A 22173-nucleotide genomic window follows, 5' to 3' on the forward strand; every position below is an offset into this window, starting at 1 on the left:
TAGCACAGAAAAGAAAAAACCATAGAAAAAACCATGTGTATTAACACAGTACTAAGGACTGTGAGACATACAAAAAAGGTGAACAGAAAAGACATACTTTCAGGATTTATGTCACCAAGATATGAAATTTGCATAGGCAAAATATGCAGGAATCGACCACCAACCACCTAAATTGCATATATAAGCCTGTATCACGTATGTACCATTTAAATCAAGATAGATAAGCATTTTATCAGACCAATACTGGATATAAATTTGTTCTGGAAAAGACAGGTATGCCAAATCACCCTGGCAGACATTTCTGTAAAACTAGACACAATTTTTGGAGCAGTTGTCCCAGACCACAGCCTGCCCTCAGTTCTTCCTTGGCATTTTAGAGGCTTAACCTGGCCTCTAAGGCATTAACCTGGTATTACAGAAATGCTCTTCTCAGCCACTTCCCATTCAAAAAAAGCAATTCACCAAAGCCTAAATGTGATTTTATCTTTTTTTCTGGAATTTATAGTCATAGCAAAACACAGAGAATTTCACTCAACCGTGAACTAAGTCTGAGATCAGGTGACTGCTAATCAGATAGTTACTTTTTCCTGAAAAGCAACACCGTGTCACACAGACAAACAACCTGGAAATCCCAAGTGTCATTTCCTTAGCCTTCTGGATTGACACATCCATGCCAGAAGTAGGACATTTATCCTAATAACCACCCCCCCTCAAAAAAAAAAAAATCTGGGAAACAGTAAACAGGTTGATTTTCTGATGCAGAAAACAAAATTTAGTTTGGCTACACCAACACAAATCCTATGGCAACCTCAACAATTTAAAGGCTTGTATTTGTTCTTTAGCCATTTTTACTGTGGTAGAATAGCTCTACAGTGCTTGTATTTCATTATTCCTTGACTTTAAAGCACTCATCCAGAAAAGTGAACTGATTTTTTTTTGTTTATTTGTAATAAATACCTCTCAAACAATCATACTAAAGCTGTCTTTAATCATCAGGAACTAACAGCATAGCGACAGCTTGGAAAACCATTATTCTGTTTTATACAAGCAGATAATGAAAATGCAACACAGAAGATCAACACTGAAAGACAGGATATTTTTTCTCATTAGGAACTGAGTAGAATCTTAAACAACTAACAAGAGTCTTGCTGTGCCTGAATCTTTCATGCCAATACTGAACCATAGTACAGAATTTTTATAGCCTGCTTTTGGAATCAGTCAGAAATAATGTGCACAGTGGAGAGTATTTTCTGTCAAAAAAACATGCTGAACCAAAGTATTTCCATGTAAACTCATGAAATACAGTAGCACCAATTTCATTTTCTCCATGTAATCTGCGTGAAAAACTGAAACTTCTATACTAACTAAATTTAAAAAATTCCAGTGAAAACATTAATAGGAGCACTTTATTTGGAGAGAAGATAACGTGTCATACTTATCAGTTTCCTTTTCATTCATTTATTCTTTTCATTTCTAACTATAATACATTACTAAGAAATAAATAGCCTACAAATTTTACAGTGGGTAAAGCTGCAGATTTTGAGAGTCCAACTCAAAAACTGAACTCTTTATCAGATGTATAGGATAGTTCTTTAAGCATCTAAGCATTTAAAGAGATCTTTCTTTCACAAGCGTACAAGATGTAAAATATTATTCCTTAAATTACTCTTAGTTTTCTCAGATGAAGAGATTTCTCACATGAAAACATAAGAGAAAATTAGAATTAATTAAAAATAAGTAATTTCAGATCTGACAGACTAAATCTTTTATTAGGTTTAGTAAAAAAACTAAAAGAGTGGGTTTTGATGTTTAGTTATTTTCAAAGCAAAAACACAAAATGATGATATTGGATGCCTTCATCTTTGCATATCCAAACTAAGAAGTGTTTAAGATTTTTTTAGACACTAAAAGGCTTAGTACTTTTTTTTTCAATTCAACTGTGTCTTTTTAAATTTTTCTTGAGAAAGACAGCAGTTTCTCTACTGACTATCTTGGAAATTTGGCCCAAAACCTCCTTTCATCAAAAGGATGCTACTCCCCCTCCTGCCCCCTCCCCCCCCCAGGAGAATATATTACTTGCTAAATTATAACAAAAAATTATTATAAGGCAGTATGGAAAGCAAAACAATTTAAAACCGTTCAGAAGTTATTCATAGCAGCTTTAAATGTAAAAAAAACATTCCAATCTAAGGTGAAAAACATCTGAAGTCAACAACTGGTGATTGCAACTATTTGTGTCTATTTGGTCATTCAGAGTAAAAGCCCAAAGAAAAGAAATGATTTCCACAATTTATCAGACAAAAAAGCCATAAAATGTAAAGAAGTCATCAAATCATTTCCCTCTCTTAGCCATTAGGAGGTACAAAATGGGACTGATTTTTTAATGTATTCAACTGCAAGCCAAGCTTTTTTTCTCCTTAAATAACTAACGTGGTCTGGCATTGTAATGTCTTGCATTTAGCACTCAGAAAATGAAGACAGAATCAACTGCAATCAAAAAGAAACGCCATTACAAGTTTTTTTGAGAATCTTCAGTCAATTGAGAAATGAATTCCATGATGCCTCAAAATCTCTTTTCTCAATAGGCAGAAGGGGTTTTTTCCAAGACCCTTTTAGGAAAAGGGATGACCATTTCAAAGGGAAGAAATTACAAACAAACAAAATGCCTGCTTTTTCTGTTGCATTTGGGACAAGAAGACTGGCTGTAGTCAAATGCTTATCTGAGGATCAAGTAACACTGATATAAGAAAATGTCATCTCCAACTCACACCTGCCTGCCCTCAGTTGCAGGTTAGTGTTTTCTGAGCTAGACACAGGAGCTACACGAACTCTTGGCATGTCTTTCAATACAAGGTGAAATAGGTTTGTTTATAAGGGCCTGACAAAATCAGTATATTTCTGGACAGCTGATAGTTCCTTAATCATGCTGTGCCTATCTTCTCTAGGAACATCTTTTGGAAACCAATGGTTTTACACATTTCATCATGAAGGTGAACATACTGATATAAAGTTCAGACAGCACATCAGAAATAAATTTTATAAATATTCCTTACACCATAAAATAAATTTATAGCATGTGAACCTGAAAAAACCTCACAAAAATAAGAATGCAGAGCAACTCCATCATTGTCAAAAACTATGTTACACGGGAGCATGCAGGAGGACTTGATCACCAAGATCAGTGAAAGCAACAGAATTGTCATTAATCCTTGCAAATAGATAAAATAAGCACAGAGATAAAGGAATATAGTATAAATCAAAGTGCTGTCTCTCTTCAATATCTGTAAAAGTAATAAGGTGATCAATTAAATGATGCCTGAATTCCAAGTTCTCAGGAAAAGATGCTGAACAAGCACAAAATGCCTGCTATTTAAACAGATTAAGATACCACAAGTTGTCCCTACTCTTTATACTAGTTCAGATATTTTTGTTGCATAGTAGATCTAAAGAAGAGTTTAGATTAAGTTTATTAAATATGCAGAACTCTTTGTACATTTGTAAAACCTCACAGAAAGCCTTGTCTTTTTATCTTTCATTTTAAAAAAGCTACTTTGCTTTCACTCCACTTGAGCAAATTAGGATTAATTTTGCTGGATAGTGAAGTTACACTTAGGCAAAGCAACATAGTGTAACCATGAGGCTTAGGGAACAAAACAGCAATTAATAAAACTGGTTACTACAGATTTGACTACACAGTGGTCGTGCAGGATGGAAAGAAAACTTTGTTAGGCAAGAAAAAAATCTCTCATAAAAAAGACAATTTGACTAATATATTTTAATCACTGCTAAGGATAAAAAGAGTTTTAATGGTCAGGAATTTTAAGATTGGGTAGAACTTAACTTACTATAAAAGTCTTCTCTATGCAGTCATTTAAAAACATCAGAAATGTTAAATATGCTGAACAGATATCCTGTCAAAACCTTATGAAATCCCACAGCCACCCAAATAATGTCTCTCTGGGGGTTAATCATGTTACATTAAACAGTTTCTTCTTTTTTTTTTCTCTCATAAAATTATAGACATCTAAATGTCTACTGACACTTGACACTTTCCTTGAAGTGTAACTGCGAGTCCTTCACCTAAGATTATTCTGAGTATAAGCAGGTTATGAAATACAAATATATCTATAAAAAGGTTCCTAATTTTAGTTCAAGGTTTTTGTTTTAATTTACAGTTACTTGTTCTAGAAATCCTCCTTTGTAATACAGGTCTAATCTACAAAAAAAGAAAAAAAAAATATATGTATGCACAACAATTAACAGCATATTGAGAAGCACATCTTGCTTGGCAGTCAAAAAATAACTGGAACAGTAATTTTTAAATATGTTTTCAAATATGGTTTTTGCCAAGTTCCTCAATTAAATTTTTCCTGTGGCAATCCACTTCTGGTTTAGTAGCACAGGACTTATTTCAAATATATTCTATTTCAAGTGAACTTAATCTAAGTTCATACCTAAGCCCAAGTACAGGCAAATTTTATTTACTCAGTGGTCAGACTATTTTGAACACTGTTCAATAAACAGTGTTCATTAAACAAAGGAAAATAAATTTGCAAATCACTTTTGGGGGAAAAAGTCTTCTTAAAAGTGTGTTTATTCTGAGTATTCTAACAATCTCTTGAAAAAGCAGTATGAAGCTTTTCTTGAATAGCTTACTGTGCTATGATCTTACCTACTACTAAAACAAAATTCCAGCATTTTAGTTAACAGTAAGTGTTTTGATTCTATAATAAGGTATTTTATAAAAAAAAAAAAAAAAACCACAAAAAATTGTGTCATCTGTATTCAATTCTTAAAAGAAAAAAAATTAAAGAAAACAAAACACCACTACCACTGCAAAATGGGATTTCTTGACAGTCTCCTCATTCAAAAAAGTAAACCTTTGTTCACTTTGTATAGCATAAACAGAATCACATTTTCTTTTGGATTTTAGCACATGAGACCTTTTTATTTGTCTGAATAATCTTAAATTACAGTTTCTTATCACAGTTTTGCTATGAACTTGTGACCCACTGTTTCTTAGAAACCAAAATACAAGCAAACAGTAGAAGTGGATTTTTTTTTCTTAATTCAGTTCCATATTATAGTACCTGAAGACAGTACAAATACCATACTCTTATTTTTTTTTCACCTATCATAAACGTTTAGCTATTTTTATATAAAATGTCTGTATTCACATAGACTCCTGTGGTTTGTGCCATAGGCCTCCAATCCACTAAACAACCTTTTTGTTCTGTGAATAACCACAAAGTGCTGAGACTAAGAGATGCTTTTGACTTTTTAACTACATAGACTTAGTCACTGTGAAAAGAGGGCTTCCACAACACAATATTTAACCTAATATAAAATTTCCTTTAAATTTTAGGCATCTAATACTGGAATGGCAAATGCATGATCCTGCATTGGTGAATTCCATAAATGCAATTCTCTACATGCCAGACCTTAAAACAGCTAAACAGAAAAACTATATAAAAACTCTATCCCAAGCTGCCATTTCATTCTCTAAGAGAGTCAAAACTCCCATCAATCCATACTCATTCCTAATTCTACTTTAGGAAGATGCAGAAGAAAATGCTACTTATACTTGTAGTTGAGGATATTGTGTTCCCACATTTCTGTTAAGTTTTTCTGGCAGATGACATTAAAAGCTTTTTGTCCTCATTCTTAGTCTTACCCTTACATAGGACTCATTGCCCAACAATACAGGTTTGTGGACCAGAAACCTTTTTGAAACAGAAGTGTATTGTAGAAGATAAAAGACCAAATTTGCTGCTGTCTACAACCTTAGCAGAATTTATCCACTTACCTCTATTCTGATATCAAGTTAAGCACTGAATACCACTCTAATATTTTCTGTTAAAAACTAATCAACAAAACTCTACATAGTGATAGAGTTTGGTTTTTGTCCTTCTCATTAGTTTCACAGAAGTGAGGGTGCTGAACTCTACGGTCAACACAGGAGAAGAGCATTCTGGCACAGGTGGAATCTGGATTAAATGTACTGGAACAAACATCTTGAAGAGAAAAATATCATTGCAAACAGGGGTGGAAATTGCCTTCTGAGTAATGGAGGTGATTCCCATCAGAACTTTCTATCTCATAGCATCCTGCTTGTGCTAAAGACTTCTAGTAGCAGCAGATTCATGCAGCTGAATACATCATTCCCCATTTTTGAAAATTTACAAGAGAGGAATCCTTTCAAAAAAGGCAGAAAATTGTGGGGGTTTAAGTTATCTTAGTGGTTTTCTATTCTCCATACACTATTTATTAAAAAAACTAAATGTGGTAATCCAGCTTGTTTTTAATTTACCTGACTTCAGTGAGTAATTTTATATGGCTGCCAGCCTCAGTAGGAGGAAAGATTAATTGCTTGAGAGCCAAAATTTAGATATTCTATTTTTTCTGTTTTCTTCATATAATCATTTTACATAGAAATGCATTATGTTATATTAATTTGGATTGTGAACATCCATCTTTTGTTTCTAAATAATACGTGATATGAACAAAGCATCAGGTCATTGCTCACTGAAGATTAATAGATGGGAACAGCTGCTTTTGTGCTATTAAAAACAACTATTAATACAGGCTAGAAAAACATCACTTTCTGTAGAAGCAGAAAATGTTAACTCAAATAAAGAAATGAGTACACTAGTTAAATTAGCTATATTTTTAAAATCTTTCATAGAATAATACAATCATCAAGGTTGGAAAAGACCTTTAAGATCAAGTTCAATCATCAACCCAACACCACCACCACAATCATCAATAATCTGTATCCTCAAGTGCCATATCCACGTGGTTTCTGGACACCTACAGAGATGGTGACCACACCACTTCCCTGGGCAGCCTGTTCCAGTGCTTGACAAGTCTTTCAATAAAAAATAATTTTCCCAATATCCAATCTAAACCTCCCCTGGTGCAATTTGAGGCCATTTCCTCTTGTTGTCTTTGAACAGTATTTGTTTTGGAGAGACAAGAAAGGAAGAAAATCAGTATCAGCTCCTCCATGGAGTATCATGACAAAAAAAAAAAAATGTTATAAAGGTTGCTACAGCTTAATAGGTAGACAGAAATAGTGCCAGAGAAAACAAACTGTAAAGTTACCAATTAGGCATCTTTCAAAGCTAGACAGAACCTAAATCCAAGGAGACCATTTTCAATTTGTTGCCATGATGAGTTTAACATCTTTCTCACATCTCTCTTTTGTAGACAAAAGAAGTAATGACTTGTGCCATCCTTGGCCTCTTCTCTCAAACCCCCACATCTCAGCTGTCAGTTACTCAGCAGAATAATCACATTTTCTAAGCAGCAAGATTTGAACACCATGGACTACCCTCCTGTTACTTCAAATACAACTTAGGTGTCAACAAGTCACTAGTAAGTGTTATTTTTTTATTTTCTTAAGCAACACAAAAATAACAAATATACCCATCTCATTTCTTTTTAATCTCTTGAGGCATATGTAAGTTGGATGGCTAATGCGTAGATGTCAAAGTTTATGTGGAAGACATAGATGTATGTACACAAATACATAAAAATACAGATGAACACATGTATAAAAATATAGGTGAAAAGTACCAAGTTACACAAAGACACCACAGAAGAAATGCTTTTACAGAGATAGACACTTTAAAAGAAAAAAAGATCAAATTTATTCTGTCCTACTCTCTACGTACTGGAGGAAAAAAACTCACCTCTCACCTGGCTGCTGTGGGTGCTACTGGCTGATGCACACATAGTTTATACTCACTGCTAACAGGTTCACTTTTAACAATAATTTGAAGTTCTGGTAAAAAAAATTTAATGTTTCCAGTAAAAAATTAACTTCACATTGTCAAACAAGATCATTACAAACCAAATTTGGGGGGAAGCATTAGAAATGTCCAATGTGAGATAGCAGAGAAGGCGACAGATCTCTGGAGGCAATAGAAACGCTGCAGACTTGCTTAAAGAAACTCCACCCCAACAGGTTGTCTGGTCAGAGGCTTTTACAGGATGGTCATCACTGTCTTAGACACTGAGCCTTTAAGGTTGCTCAGAGAACAATCAGTGCAAGTTAAAACACAATGTTCCTGCTGTGCTGGTACTCACAGTTTTCCTCCGACTGCAAAAGCAACAGCACTGGCAGTACAATTATGGGAAAACTGAACATTATTTGGGATGCTATCATTTTATGAAAAAAAATGGCAATACAGCAAAATGCTTATGTTATATTATTATTAAATGTATTATACATTCCTTGTGTGTATCAAAAGTTACTGTAAAGAATTTTTTCCTGGTATCTCATAAATTTTAAGAATAATTTTTTTGAAAATACCATGCATAAAGAAAATGACAAGATGATAAGCAGCTAGAGCAATTTTTTTTTTAACACTGACAACAAGTAGATGATTAATAAGTTTGAAATCAATGCTAAAAAATGTTGCTAAAATGACACAAAATTGTTCCAAGCAATCTTCCCATAACTGTTTTATACTGCGGTCTGTAGTACATATATAACTCTATTTTTTTCTATCAGAATTTCTATAGAATTTCTATTAAAAAACTGTATATTTCCCGGACATGCAGTACATAACAGAATATGACCTTGAAGAAAACAAAACACTAAGAGAAGCCACCAGGACAGCAAGCCAGGACCTGTTCCCATCTACAGTCAAAGCTGGTTTGTTTCCAAAATAAATTAATATTTAATGATGCATTTTCTATTACTGAATTTTGATATTCATGCCTTCCAAACTGTACCTCAAATGGGACTCGACCAAAATTTAGAAAAAAATTAATCAAAGTGATTTGGAATATCTGTCTTCAAAGTCTTCAACACTTCAAGTTAAAAGGCTTCCCAGGTGTCCCATATCTCAACAGCTTCTCCTGCTCAGAAACACACAAGGCTGAGCTGTGCATCTCTTGTCTAAGCTACACCACAACAGAGTGTGAATGTGCCTTATTCTGCTCACTGGAGGATTTGAGTCCTTAAATATTTCTGTCACAGACTGACAGCACTGCATTTAAAAGTCCAAGGGCTGCTCATGGGTTTGTTTGGTCTGGAACCCCAAACCTGCCTCTTGCTAGAGCACTCCCTCATGTTCAGAACTCACCTCTGCCTTCCCTCTTATTTTCTTGCACATTTAGGTAACTCCTAAAAAGGATGCTTTAACTTTGTGTGGTACTATCGCTTCACAGTTTTCTTTGCCATACAGGGGTCTTAGATTACAAGTCTTAAGCATGTGTACAGGGTCTGGACTTCCACAAATGATTGTGCACTATCATTTATTTCCAAGAAGAAATGCAAGGTATTTTGAACAACTAAAATTATTTCATAATTTAAGGGTAAGAAATTAAATTCGTTTTCTATTATGGCTACCTTTTTGAAATTACAGACTACTTGAAACCATTTTTAATTAGTATAAGAACAGAAAACTGTAATAAATTATAGTCACAGAACTTCCTTTAACTTCCTAAAACACTTCTGTAATTTATTACTGATTTTTGTATAGAACACAGCAATGCATCAAATATAAAATAATTCAAACTATATATTAGTACAATGAAATGTCAAAGAATTGAAGGAGCACATACATCTTTACTGCAAGGCACATCTTAGGCCTACTGAATATAAAGTTCATTTTTACACCCAGAATACAAACTCTAACTCTCATTGTCTGTATTGAAAAGAGACTTCAACTAACAGAATTTAAATGAGTAACTGGTTTTAGGAATGATTATTTTAAGAAGAAAAAGAATAATAATCATTTATAAAAAATATGATCATTGTCAAATTATTGCCCATCAGCAACCAACATACACCCTTCTGACACAAAAATAAACCAGAGTGCCAGTTACAGAGTAAACCTTCATTAGATGCAAAGTTTTTTAACTCCACAATAACAAAAATGCTACAGATTTAAAAATAAGTAGTATGAAACTTGGTAACATCTTGGTAACATTCAGGACTCATAGTATGGCAAATATCCATAGCCATTTGGCTACATATAGATCATTTTCTTATATAATTGGAATACTTTATCTTCACCCAGTAAATCCCTGCTTTCTAGATCTCAGACTCCCAAAACCCTATTGAAAATTAGGACTGGAGAAAGACACGTGGAATCAGCTACACCACTGCCCATTTCCAAAGGTAGAGATGTTTGAAAATTTCAAAAATATAATGTGATAATGCAGATTTCTTAACATCTTTAGGCAATCTATTTTACAGTTTAGCCAGCAGAAAATTTTGCTTGTATTCCACCTTAATCTTTCTTGTTGCAGTCTAACACCATTACTTCCTCCTCAACCAAAATGGGAAAGGGGGGGAAGGCATCTTATCATCATTCTCCCTTTTCAGCTTCCCTTCATGCATTTGAAGCTTGTTATTTTGCCTCCATCTTTTCTTTTTCCTTCTTTGAGGTTTGTCACACTTATTAAGCCTGCATCATATCAGGATGCAAAGCAAGTCCTTAAATCTGTTTCAAAGCGATTGAAATGTCAGCAATTATAGTGAGCGAAAATACAGAAAAGTCAATTTTTTTATCCATTCTTTAATCACAACTATTCAAAACCTTTTGAAACATGAATTATATCTTTCTCCTATAACAACTGTTACTCATTCCATAGTAATTCGATAGCATAACACGATGCAATACCACTACTAATGTATCAGTTATTTGACAACAGTTATAAAGCCATCATTATTACCAAAGTAGGAAAAAAAAATAAATTATATTAGTACAGAATTTTTCCGTCCCTGGACAAAGGTCAGAACAGAATTGGTCACTCAGAGGTGGAGAGTCAGCTTCTTTCACAGTTTTTTGAATGACCTCCTACAATTGTAAACAGAAAGGATTTAGGAAACTATTAACATAGTTAAGGGGGAAAAAAAAGTTTTCCAAGGACTACAAGGCTTGCTATGCATCTCCTTCTCCTTCCTTTCAAGATCATCAGGGATATAAGGAACAACACAGGCTAATCCAGCCTATAAAAGAAAAGGCAGGTTTTCTTGCAAATCATTTAATCTGCATCACTGACAGTCACAATAAGTTGGAGGTCATATTTTACATATAAGTACATATATCATGACAGCAGAAAACATAATATGTGCACTGAATACATAATTACTTTTGTCAGGACACTCTGAAAAGAATATTCTATGTCATAAGAATTTTAGGAAAGTAATTATTAGTTTTTCTCCCAATGTACACCACTTTACCTCTCCACTGCAGAGATCAAGTACAACCTCTTTTCCCAGCTTTGACTGCTCTCCAATTCATAACCAAGTTATGCCCTTGTAACTATAGCAACTTGATATATGAAGAATATTACAGTATTAGAGATGTACTTTAAGAGTTATACTCATTATCTTGTCATTCCTTTAAAAAGTTTTCAATATGGATCCGCACAGAAATTACTCAGGAGCTCTGAGGAAAAAATGCACCACATGCTCAGGCAGACCCCATACAGAAGGCTTAGTCTTAGTATAAAAGAAAAGTTAGAAAGGTCCAGCCAGAAACTCAGTTGGCAACAGCAAAGTGACACAAGGTAGAACAATAAGGATGACTGGCTTCGTGATTTTTTTTGTCCTTTGATTGGCTATTTCATATAATTTCCTGTCTTATTTTCTCTTTATTTCAGTCACACATAAGCTCAGCTCCTAGCTGGATTGTCCTTTCTTCCACTTATATTTTTTTCCATAAGCTTCTATTTTAATTTGCAACCATGCAGAATTTTTTTTCTGTCTTACCAAAAGCATTACCAGATTAAAGGAGGAAAAGCAGAACAAACCAGAAACATCACTTTCTTTCTTTATGTTTGTACAGTGCCCGATCCCAACTATATTCACAAACTCCACTTCTATTCCAGTAACATTGATGTGACTTATCTATGGATCACTGCTATTTTTTCCTGCAGAAATCTCTGGCCCACAATTTGGGCACCTCTATGACAGTAATCATGATACTGAAGAAAATCTAACAGTTCACAATGACTCGATTTTTCAAAATATCCTGAAGATATAAACATATTTATTATGGGCTTTATACTGCAGAATACATTATACCCATGCAGATAAAGCCTCAAAATAATTATCATTTTTATTTTTTAAACCATTCCTTAGTCAAAATAGCTCCTGTTAAAATCATGTCTACCAATAAAAATATGCGCTCTTACAGACTAGGTTTGAAAAAATAAGTTGTAAAATTTATAATGTTACTGGTCTTATAAATTGATTTTAGTCATTATTGCACCATGCATATTTCACTAAAGGTGATGGAATGCTTATTCAGTTGATAGCTAATGTATCCCTGAAGAATAAAAGCTGTATGAATACATCATTTTGCCATAAAGGTGATACAGACAGCAAAAGAACATTTTGTCAACTTCAGGAAAAAAAGAGAACTATTAAGAATTATTTAAAGCATCATAAAGCACCAGCAAAACATTCGATTGTCAATAGGGGTAGACATTAATCTTTCCATCCCCTTGAACACAATTTTTACATATTGTGCCTGAGTTTACCAGATGGGAAGCTTTATGCATTACCTACTGAGTGCTGAGGAACAAACAAACCCTTTAAATGAATAAATACACCTTAAGAAGTAAAGGTTCTGTTAAAGAAACATCAGTAATGGAGAACGGGACTAAACTTTCTAGCACCCTCCTAGATTCAAAGTCAACTACCTTAGTGAATTTTCATATTGAATATATTCCTACTTCTGCCATTTATTTCTATGGGAAGGAGTTACTGTCAACTTTAAAACCATCCATGGAAGCAGAAAAGCAGCCCTACAGCAATATACAAAACCTATCTGGGTTACTGGACTTCATTCTCTCTTTCACTTCAAGGAGAATCCTCCAGTTCAGCAATGGAAAAAGTAAACATTGAACAGGAACATCATTTTGGTATTTTTCTCTTTCCTCCCAGGAGAAGGACTTACCTGTGCACTGTCCACCATTTGTGGGATCCCCATAATATCCTGGCATGCACGTCTCACACTGTTTTCCTGTTGTGAGGTTTTTACATTGATCACAGACATTGCTGTTGATGCAGGTGCTGTGGCCATTACACTGGCAAGCTAGAATATAACATTTTAAAAGCTACATTACTTAATAGCTCTTTGGAACAAAATCATGCCTATGTGATTACAAAATTGCAGTACAATGTAATTCCGAGTAGTTTAGTCCTGACTAATAACCAGCATATGTTTGTACTTTGACACAGAACCTCTTTAAAATAGCATTGCAACATCAATCCACACAAAAGACCACAAAAGCTGACTTTTTAGTCACATGTGAATTTGAAGTGTGTAAGAAAGTGGTTTTTTGCCATTTTTTTCTGCCATCCAGTTCTTATAGTTTTAAAATGCTACCCAGTCACTTAAGAAATCTTTTAAGAGGTAGTAAGTCACAAACTGAGACTACATGAAAACCCCAATACCTATAATCCATAGTTAAACATTTGAAAGGCTACTGTGATGGAGAACGTGAACAACTCACAGCCAAATTTTTATCTACTGGGGAGACAGAACTTTCAAAATAAAGTAACAAAATATCATCTTATTTTTAACAGTTCTGAACCTCTTTAGCTTTAGCATACAAAACAATTTTAAGGACATCAGGACCACATCAAACAGCTCCAGACCCTCCTCACTACAGTTTATTTCAGTGAAAGGAAAAAAACTGGACTCTATTGACATATGTTTTGGGGTTTTTTTTATACCTGACCTTGAAAGCATAAAATTGCTTTTTGTAAAATAACAGCACTATAAACCACTGATCTTGCACCATAGCTCCACTCCAGAGATTCATGTTTTGGGAAAACTCAGAAAGCACTGATCACTATTGCAGCAAAATCACAACGTGAATCCTGCCAGAATCATTGATCCTGCTGCCAGGTTTTGAAGGATGACCTCTCTATAGAATGGGACCTCAGAGTTCATCATGCTCAGCAGATTAGTAAACTGTCAATTACAGCAGCCTGTCAAATGTCAGACCATGGCAAACCTGGGTGTAAGACTCAGCAGAGCACTCTTATCTCAGTAAGACTGTATTTTTTTAAAATTTGGATTTTTAATCTAAATGTCAAAATGATTCGTGTCTTGGCTAGGAGAAAAAAAAAAGATTCTCACTGCATGATTTAAAAGTTTTTAGATCAGTTTTATAATTTAGTAACTTAATATATTTACAGTCATTGCCAGGCTTGGCTCATAAACCATTAAACCTCCCCAGTTGACAGTCTCTTCCTTCCTTTGTAACTGTGCTCAGAGAATATTGCAAACAAGTATCAAATGTTTCTGTACTATTAAGTTTTCTCGCTATTTTGACTTAATTCTCAAACACATTTGTGGTGTTCTCCTCCAGGAGGGTTCCCCTTCTGCAGTTTGTTACCATTCTCAGGAAATGCTACACAAAAGTACCATGACCTGCAGCTCCATTTTGGCTTTTGTGTAAATGTCTTACACATAAAATTACTTAAAGGAAATGTTAAAAAAAAAATACAGCCCAGAAGACCAAAAGTAAAACCAGAGTACATTAAATAGTTGTTCTATTAAAGTAAGATTGCCTAATTAAGACTGTATCATAGTCTAGAAAAAATGCTTTATTTAGTTTGAAACTCACTAGTTTTATGTGGCAAAGGGAAAAATACTACAGAAGCCACAGAATTAAAATTTCACTTGATGCAAAATTTCATTTTTATTGGTATTTCCATAGAATATTGTCTGTAATGAATTATACCAACATATTTTATTCTAAGCACAACAATCATTTGCCATACTTGAAACAAGATTAAAAAAAGACTAAGTCTGTGTAAGCCTATTGAACAGTTTGTGGTTTGGATGAAAATAAATAGTTTATATCCTACAGTTTGAAGATTATTCTGCCATACTGATGAATGGTTGGCTAAACCATTCATGTTCATTCATACATGCATTTAGTTTTCCTTGTAGTCCATATCCATCCTCTTTATAGTGCCTCTGGGCAATTGTGTTGGTGATAAATATTTTAAATTCATTCTCCTTTTCTGTCTGTTCAAATCTTTAAAATTAGTATTCAGCAGGTAGTATAAAAAAATATTTATTTTTGTGACTGGTCACTTTGAAATCAATAGTCCTCAAAGAAGCTGTCATAGTATTTTTTTAATATGAATAGAATTTTATCACATTCTTATTTTAACTGAATATTATTATAAATAAAATTGCAAATACCATACATGAAAAGAAAAACATTGTTGACATCTCCTCCCATGAGAAGAGCAGTTTAGGTAGAACGCAAGCCCAAGATTCTCTTTAAAGTCTAAATTTCTCCTCTGAAAAGCAGTGTGAATGGATTCTAACTAGTTCGTTTAAAACTAGATGAAGTATCTTTACATTAGATCAAGATTGTAACGCATACATCCTTTTTCTATATTTTCCTAGTTTTAGTGTTTTCTTAAAATTATAATTACCAACAATTGTCAGCATCACCAACCATTGCAACACAGAGGTCAAAAGCAAATTAAACATAAAATTGCTTGTCTCCAGGGCAGCCTCACTGAAGATTCAGCTAAAGCAAATTTTGTGTGTGGGGAGAATTTATTGCTGCCAGTGATGCACATTAAAAGGATTTAAAGAAAAAATAACTTTTTAAAACTGAACTCCTAATTCTTATTTAAATGATCATCACAGGGTCTCATTATTTTAATAACTATTTTAAATATTTAATACTGATGTCTTAAGTTTGATTGCACTGAAACAACTTCAAGATTTATTGAACTGTGCAATTCTTCTGACTTTTCACTTTTCTCAATGAGATACATATTTTTAAGCAAATCAGCAATTATGAAATGTCATTTTTTCAATGGTGTGTCATGTCAGCTGAGGATTGCATTGGTTCTTATTGTGCATATAATTTTTTGAAATTGATCTAAAAATCTCTTCCATTTTCTTTGACTTAACAAAATGTAAGAATTCAGAACTGTCATATATGACCAGATAATATTATCACTTGCAGCAAATTAAAATTTACAGTTAAGGTTGTTTTCATCATCCTTCAAATAACACAAAAATTAAGACATACAAAACTAAGCATTAGGAAGACCAGAAAAATTATATATCAATTACCCACTAGTTAGAGAATACTGGAATTAAGCATTTGGAATTTCAGTGAATTCTTGACCAGGATATGCAATGAATACAAAATTTTATCCATGAAGAATAAAACATTAAACACAGTAATGAAATCTTCTAACTCAGAGTTTAGACAAGCAACATATTTAACCCTTATAATTTCACTAGTGGTAGAAACTGTGCATTGCACTGAAAGGCTAACAGTGCACTTATCAATGTACGCTTATTTTAACATACAGACTAAGTATTGAAGTTTTCATACAATAGAATGGAAATTGTTTCCAAATAAGGCTTCTTTGTTCAGCAAATGGCATTAGATGATTTGAAGGATTTTTTTTCTTTTAACTCAAAATATTCAACAGTGTTCACTTGGTTTTACATTTCATTATCCTAAAACTTCAAAAAAAAAAACTTACTCTCTCTCTATTTATAAACATGCACATATATATGCACACACACACAGAGAACATGCTGATAAAAAAAGCAGCCAGGAAAGCATAGTTTCATGTAGCCATAAAAGTTTTGATGCTTGAGAAGCTCCTGTTTCCAAAATTATCAGCAGTAGAACATTTGCTGGGAAAAAAACCCTTTAGCACAAGTACACTATTTATTCCAAAAAAAAGTTTCCAAGCTGTCTTTTAAGCTGTATTATTTATTGTAAATTACTACTGGAGGACTGTCAAACTCCACAGTGTGCTTTACATTTGCCTGCAGTACTACACTGCTGCTTTCAAGGTTGGAGTATTTCCACACAGGAGGCTGCACCAGCTCAGCTTCCACCATCCTAAAGCACCAAGTGCCTTCCTTACTTTTCCAATTAACATAAAAATTAAAATTCTGTAATCAGAGTGATATGGATTAAATGTAGAGATTTTCTTTAAGATTACATAAGCATATGTTCTTTTACTCCAAATGTCTCAAAGGGTGAGACTGGAGGTTCAGGTATTTGGCAGCCCCCCATTCTCACAGCCAGTTGTACTTGGGCATGAGGAGCAGGGAAGCTTCTGCCCATCAGCAGTTGCCTATGGATAACTTCTTCTTTTATGGATATAGAAGCAAAAAGAAAGCAAGAGCTGAAGCAAATTCGTATAGTTGGATTTTAAAAATTGGAAGGATAAGGTGAGTGAAAACTTATTTACAAATAAATGGCAGTTTTGATTAAACTACTTGTGTTACATTTCACATGTGAACCTACATGATAGGAAGCACATTTGTGTTCAATAGACAGAGACTAACAAACCATAAATTTAAAAAATATGTTGGAAAAAGAAATCTCTCATGCAAATGTTATTTGTGTTACTTCAAACAACTATGTTATTTTGGTGTGCTTAAACAGAGAAATGTGTCTTATTTCATACATAAGAAAGAATGGAAGCAGACCTTACCTGGACACTGGATAAAAGACCACTCATAATTTTTCTCTTTTGGGCAAAGACCAGCATCAAGCACCATTTCATTACCAACAGGCTTCATTGGACCTCGTGATGATCCTTCCAAACATTGTCCTTTACCAGTGTTACTGGGATCATTGCACCATCCACACCCAGGCTGTTCCAAACACTGTCCACAGGTCCTCAGTCCAGAGCAGTTTTGAGCTTTATTACATGGAATACAATATTAATGCAATGGGGTTTGTTTGTTTGGGGGTTTGGGTGGGGGTTTTTGTTTGTATTTTTTAGTAAGATGCTAGCATTTTACAACAGTTGATGAAGAAACAACAACCTCTATTTCCTTGTGCAAATTAAAAAAAAAAATCAGTAACAATAGTAAGAATATCTCAGTTTTCTTTAAAAGTTGTACTTCCACACAAAATACACAGCAGGTGTTTTTTACACCACAATGCAACAATAAAGATTACAAATAAACGAAGATAATGAAGCAGAAAAATAATATTACACATCTTCATTAAATCCCACAAAAAATATATATCCTTTCCTTATTATTAATATATAATGCACATATTACTAATTTTACTGACATAAACAGCCCTTCTAACAGGAAAACTCTAGAATTCAATACAAGGTCAGTAATCCAAATAAGAGTGATAATATTATTCCAAAACAAACAAACAAAAAATGAAACCAGTATAATTCAAACTCAAACCAAAAATTTATTTGGATATAAAGTACCTCTGGATCTCACCTGAGTATTCATCTATGAATATGACTCAGTCTCCTTATATAGAACTTTTGAAACAAGCTAGCATACTACACACTTTAAGTTACAAGTCATAACTCAATCCCCTTTAATTGAATTATATCTTAAGATTCTCATCAGTTAATCAGGTTTCCTTTTTTAAATTGCATGCTTAAACTCAAATCTCCTTCTAGATCTTTTATACTCTATTCCTTTAGAATAATTAACTGGTCTTCCTCATATTTTAAATCTGTTTAGAACCAAATAAAATTCCCATGCTGAAGCTACTGTCATTTCTTATTAATAAGAAATTAACATTTTAGTATCTTCAGGAACACCATTAAAATTACCAGGCTTCTTTGAGCTTTTTCTGCTACATCCTAATTTTTTTAATTAATGCTTTAACACTGAATTAAATTAATATCAGAATCATTTGAACATGGATCACTATGGGTCCCTGTCTCTTTTCACATTAACTTTATGGGCATTCAAAAATTAAATTTTAAAAGCATACATGAATGTAAGAAAGATCCTGCCAGGAAGCCAAAATTATCTAAGTTTCTTCTTAAAAAGAAGAAAGTAGTTTAAAGGTTCATGGAGGTTTTTTGCAGGACACTCAAACAGCTTCTACATGAGTGTAACATCTTAATTTGGCTCAGCTGCGCCAGTACATCCAACTAATATTCTCAGCTACATGGACCACTCTAGTCCACAAAGGGAATACTTTAATCCATGCTATAAAGGGTATACTAAGCAGAATGATTTATTACTAATTTAATAAATTGAGAGCAGAATAAAGCTAACTTCTCTGACTTCAGCAACCATTAAAATAGTTTAAAAGTAGTGGAAACTACAAGAGGAAAAAATACTCTGTAGTCTAAAGATACATGGAGATATCAAGAAAATAGCCAGTTAAGGTTCTGAGTGAATCTCAAAAGCACTTTAATAGAGCAGGAAGCTGGAGCATGAGCTCTCGCATCATTAGACTTGGAACAATCCAAATAGGAGGAAATGTTTCAATTTTCCCAAATATGGGAAAAGAGGCGGGACAGGAGAAGCTCAGCTGTTGTTGAAAATTGTCAAGCACATGACAAATCAGTTTTAAACCATCAGAACTGAAGCTGAATGATACAAATTTGGGGGTTTGAATACATTAGAAGATCAGCAGAAAAATAAAGGCCATCACTCTGTACCAGCTGACTTGCCCTTTTAGAGATGCACTGTAAATGATCCAAACAAATCTCGTGCTGCTATTTATACTCATGTTGCTATTTATAAAGCTCTGAAGTATCAGCTGCAGTATCTTCAGGATGATAAAACAGAATCAAAAGTGAAAATCCTCAAATATTCTCTGTGGTGGCATTTAGCTGAAGAGAGCTAACTGAGAAGCTATTGCAGAAATTTTATTTTCCTTGAAATTCTAAAGATGGTCCAAGATTGTTCCACTGTCAGCTATTCAATCAAAAGTCATAATGGATGGAAGATGTAGAGAAGAGTGGAAATGAAAGTTTTTGGCAAGGAGGTATTAAAATGACAAAATGTCACCAATAAAACAGCATTCTGCATTTTAAACCCAAGCTGTGGAAATAAATGTGAAGTTCTCAGTTGTTATATTTTTTTATTTTAAATCACACATGCTTGTCTGAATTTCTTTCATTCAGAGAAAAACACCCAAAAGCTCAGAAATTAGTCATTTTAAATAATAATAGAATTTTAAAACCAAGAATGATCTTTTTGAAAACGTACAGTTACAGTCCACTCCAAGTTAAATAGGAACACTAGCTCTTGATAAGGGAATGAACTTAATACTTTAGCAGCAATAATGATATACCTACCTAACAAAATTTTTAAGTCATTTACACTAAAACAATGTCTGAATCATGCTTCATTTAGACATACATTTTCTTTTTTAAACGCAAAATGTCTGATGCTAGAAAACTCTGGGAAAACTGCTTACAGACACAATCTTGTTTTTCTCTAATTTGTTGAACAGAAAATACATTTTTATACAAAATTGCCTTTACATAATGATGAACTGGTATATAGCAAATCCTGTTTGCCTTATTTAATATAAACTTCTACAGATCTGACAAAAAGTACAATCAAATTAAGAATAATATTTTTGTGTTCCTCAAACAGATTGAATGATGTGCAAATACTACACAAACACACAAACTGAATTGAAAGCTCAGGCAGACATAATATCTGTTAGTTGAAAAACCTAAGTATCATTCATGTGGTGTTCTGTCAATTTTATCTTCAAATTTTCTATCTCTTTATGTTCTGCCACAACTCATTATCAATATTTTATAGGTTACAAATTGATTCCTTACAGGAGAGGAAAAAAAAAAATTCAGTGAATGGTCACAAGAGAGAAACCTTTATATAATTACTGCATTATTATTCCAAATATATGGACAAGAGATTAAGTGTTCCTATTATTTGTTTATTCCTATCCCAAACATAGACTGATTGATGGTCCCAAGGAACATGTAAACCCTACTACTAGTCCCCACTAGACCTGGGCACTAGAACCTGGATTAATATCTAAAATTTACAAACTAAGCCAACGGTTTACCAGAACAGCTCAACATGCTATTGTTTCATGACAGTCTGTGATTATTAAGGATGAAGAAGGAATCTCAATTAAGAGGAATATGGGCTCTTGACCAGTTTAGCCTGAAAGAAAAGCTTTCCAATGCCTTATATTCCTAACCACCCTGTAGCAGCCTGGTACATATTGCCATTTTTCTCTCCTAAGATTAGAATATATCAATGGTTCCTATTACAGACACGCCAAGAGCTTACTTAATATTTTTCCTCAGGCTTAGGTGCAAGCAAGTAATTGCCTTTTGTGTTTTGTTTTGGGGCTTTTTTTAATTTGTATCCATAATCAATCAGAATCATGATCTAATTATGATGCTGAAAGCAAGTTGCTTCTTGCTGTCAAGATCATCAATTCTGTCACAAGATATCTAGAAATAACATGTTCCAGAGGTTGTTATCAAAAGACCCTTATGGAGAGGGAAAGGAAGTAAGAAGTAACTGAAAAACTCTCTCAGAGCAGAGCAATATGGACAATTCAATGGTACACTTCAGAAGTCCTATATATAACGTTTGGGTGACACTAGATTGAAGTCCTTTACAGACAGAAAATATTTTAATCAAATCTTGAAGGACAGATTAATTACTAAGAAGCAGTCTTCTGGATGGTGACTGAGGAATTGTTCTAAACAAACCTCAACTAAGACAAGAATCTAAGGCACCAGGCAGCTTGCTCCAGCACCTACAGGAATTATGGCATGGATATACATTGGAACTGCATGGTGTCAAACTTAATGAGGTCCAGTCACTACAGAATTGGGAAGAAGTAACTTCAGCTGAAATAAACACTGAAAGGTACATCGAGTAGGTTTTTAATTCTCCTAGAGAGGCATTGTGTCAACTTCTGATGAAATGTACTTCCAAAGGGGATATCCAGGGCATAACTTTGCTCCTTGACAAACAAATCACTTGCCTTTTATCCCCAAAGGATGAAATGAGCGACTCTGAATATTAATGCAGCCTGGTCCAGTCTGATCACACAAGACAAAAGTTTTCTGTACCTCCTTTACCTGTCTGATGGCCTAACAGAATTCCTTCTGCTTCCATAGAGAGAAACAATCTGCAAGGGTTAATAATCAGCATTTCCAAGGGAAAAGAATCTAAGGAACACTAAGATCATTTGGTTTGCATTTGTGTTACAATATTCTCAAGACTATCACTCTAATTATTATAATTTTGCTTTTATATTTGCATGTTAGGAAAATGGTATTCCTTATGACAAAATAAATCAGAACCTGAAAATCAGAACCTTAAGACTCAGCACACTTTCTTTTCTTAATAAATTGATGTTGTATAAATATAAGTTCTACATATTGTTTACCTAATTTTAACAGCGTGC

General features: G+C 33.8%; 1 protein-coding gene across 6 annotated transcripts in view; it reads right to left on the reverse strand.

Annotated features, from left to right (window-relative positions):
- The window catches only part of ATRNL1 (attractin like 1), a 466156-nt gene that overhangs the window by 328835 nt on the left and 115148 nt on the right, over positions 1-22173 (reverse strand). For all 6 annotated transcript variants that reach the window (XM_051801056.1, XM_051801055.1, XM_051801059.1 and 3 more), the window contains exons 18-19: positions 17480-17689; positions 12927-13064 (exon numbers count right to left, since the gene is read on the reverse strand). In XM_051801056.1, the coding sequence (XP_051657016.1) occupies positions 12927-13064; positions 17480-17689 (348 nt within the window). The remainder of the gene's footprint in view (positions 1-12926; positions 13065-17479; positions 17690-22173) is intronic.

Source organism: Manacus candei, unplaced genomic scaffold (assembly GCF_025592945.1).
Source record: "Manacus candei isolate 608988 ecotype Guabito, Panama unplaced genomic scaffold, ASM2559294v1 h1tg000050l, whole genome shotgun sequence".
Lineage (NCBI taxonomy): Eukaryota > Metazoa > Chordata > Aves > Passeriformes > Pipridae > Manacus > Manacus candei.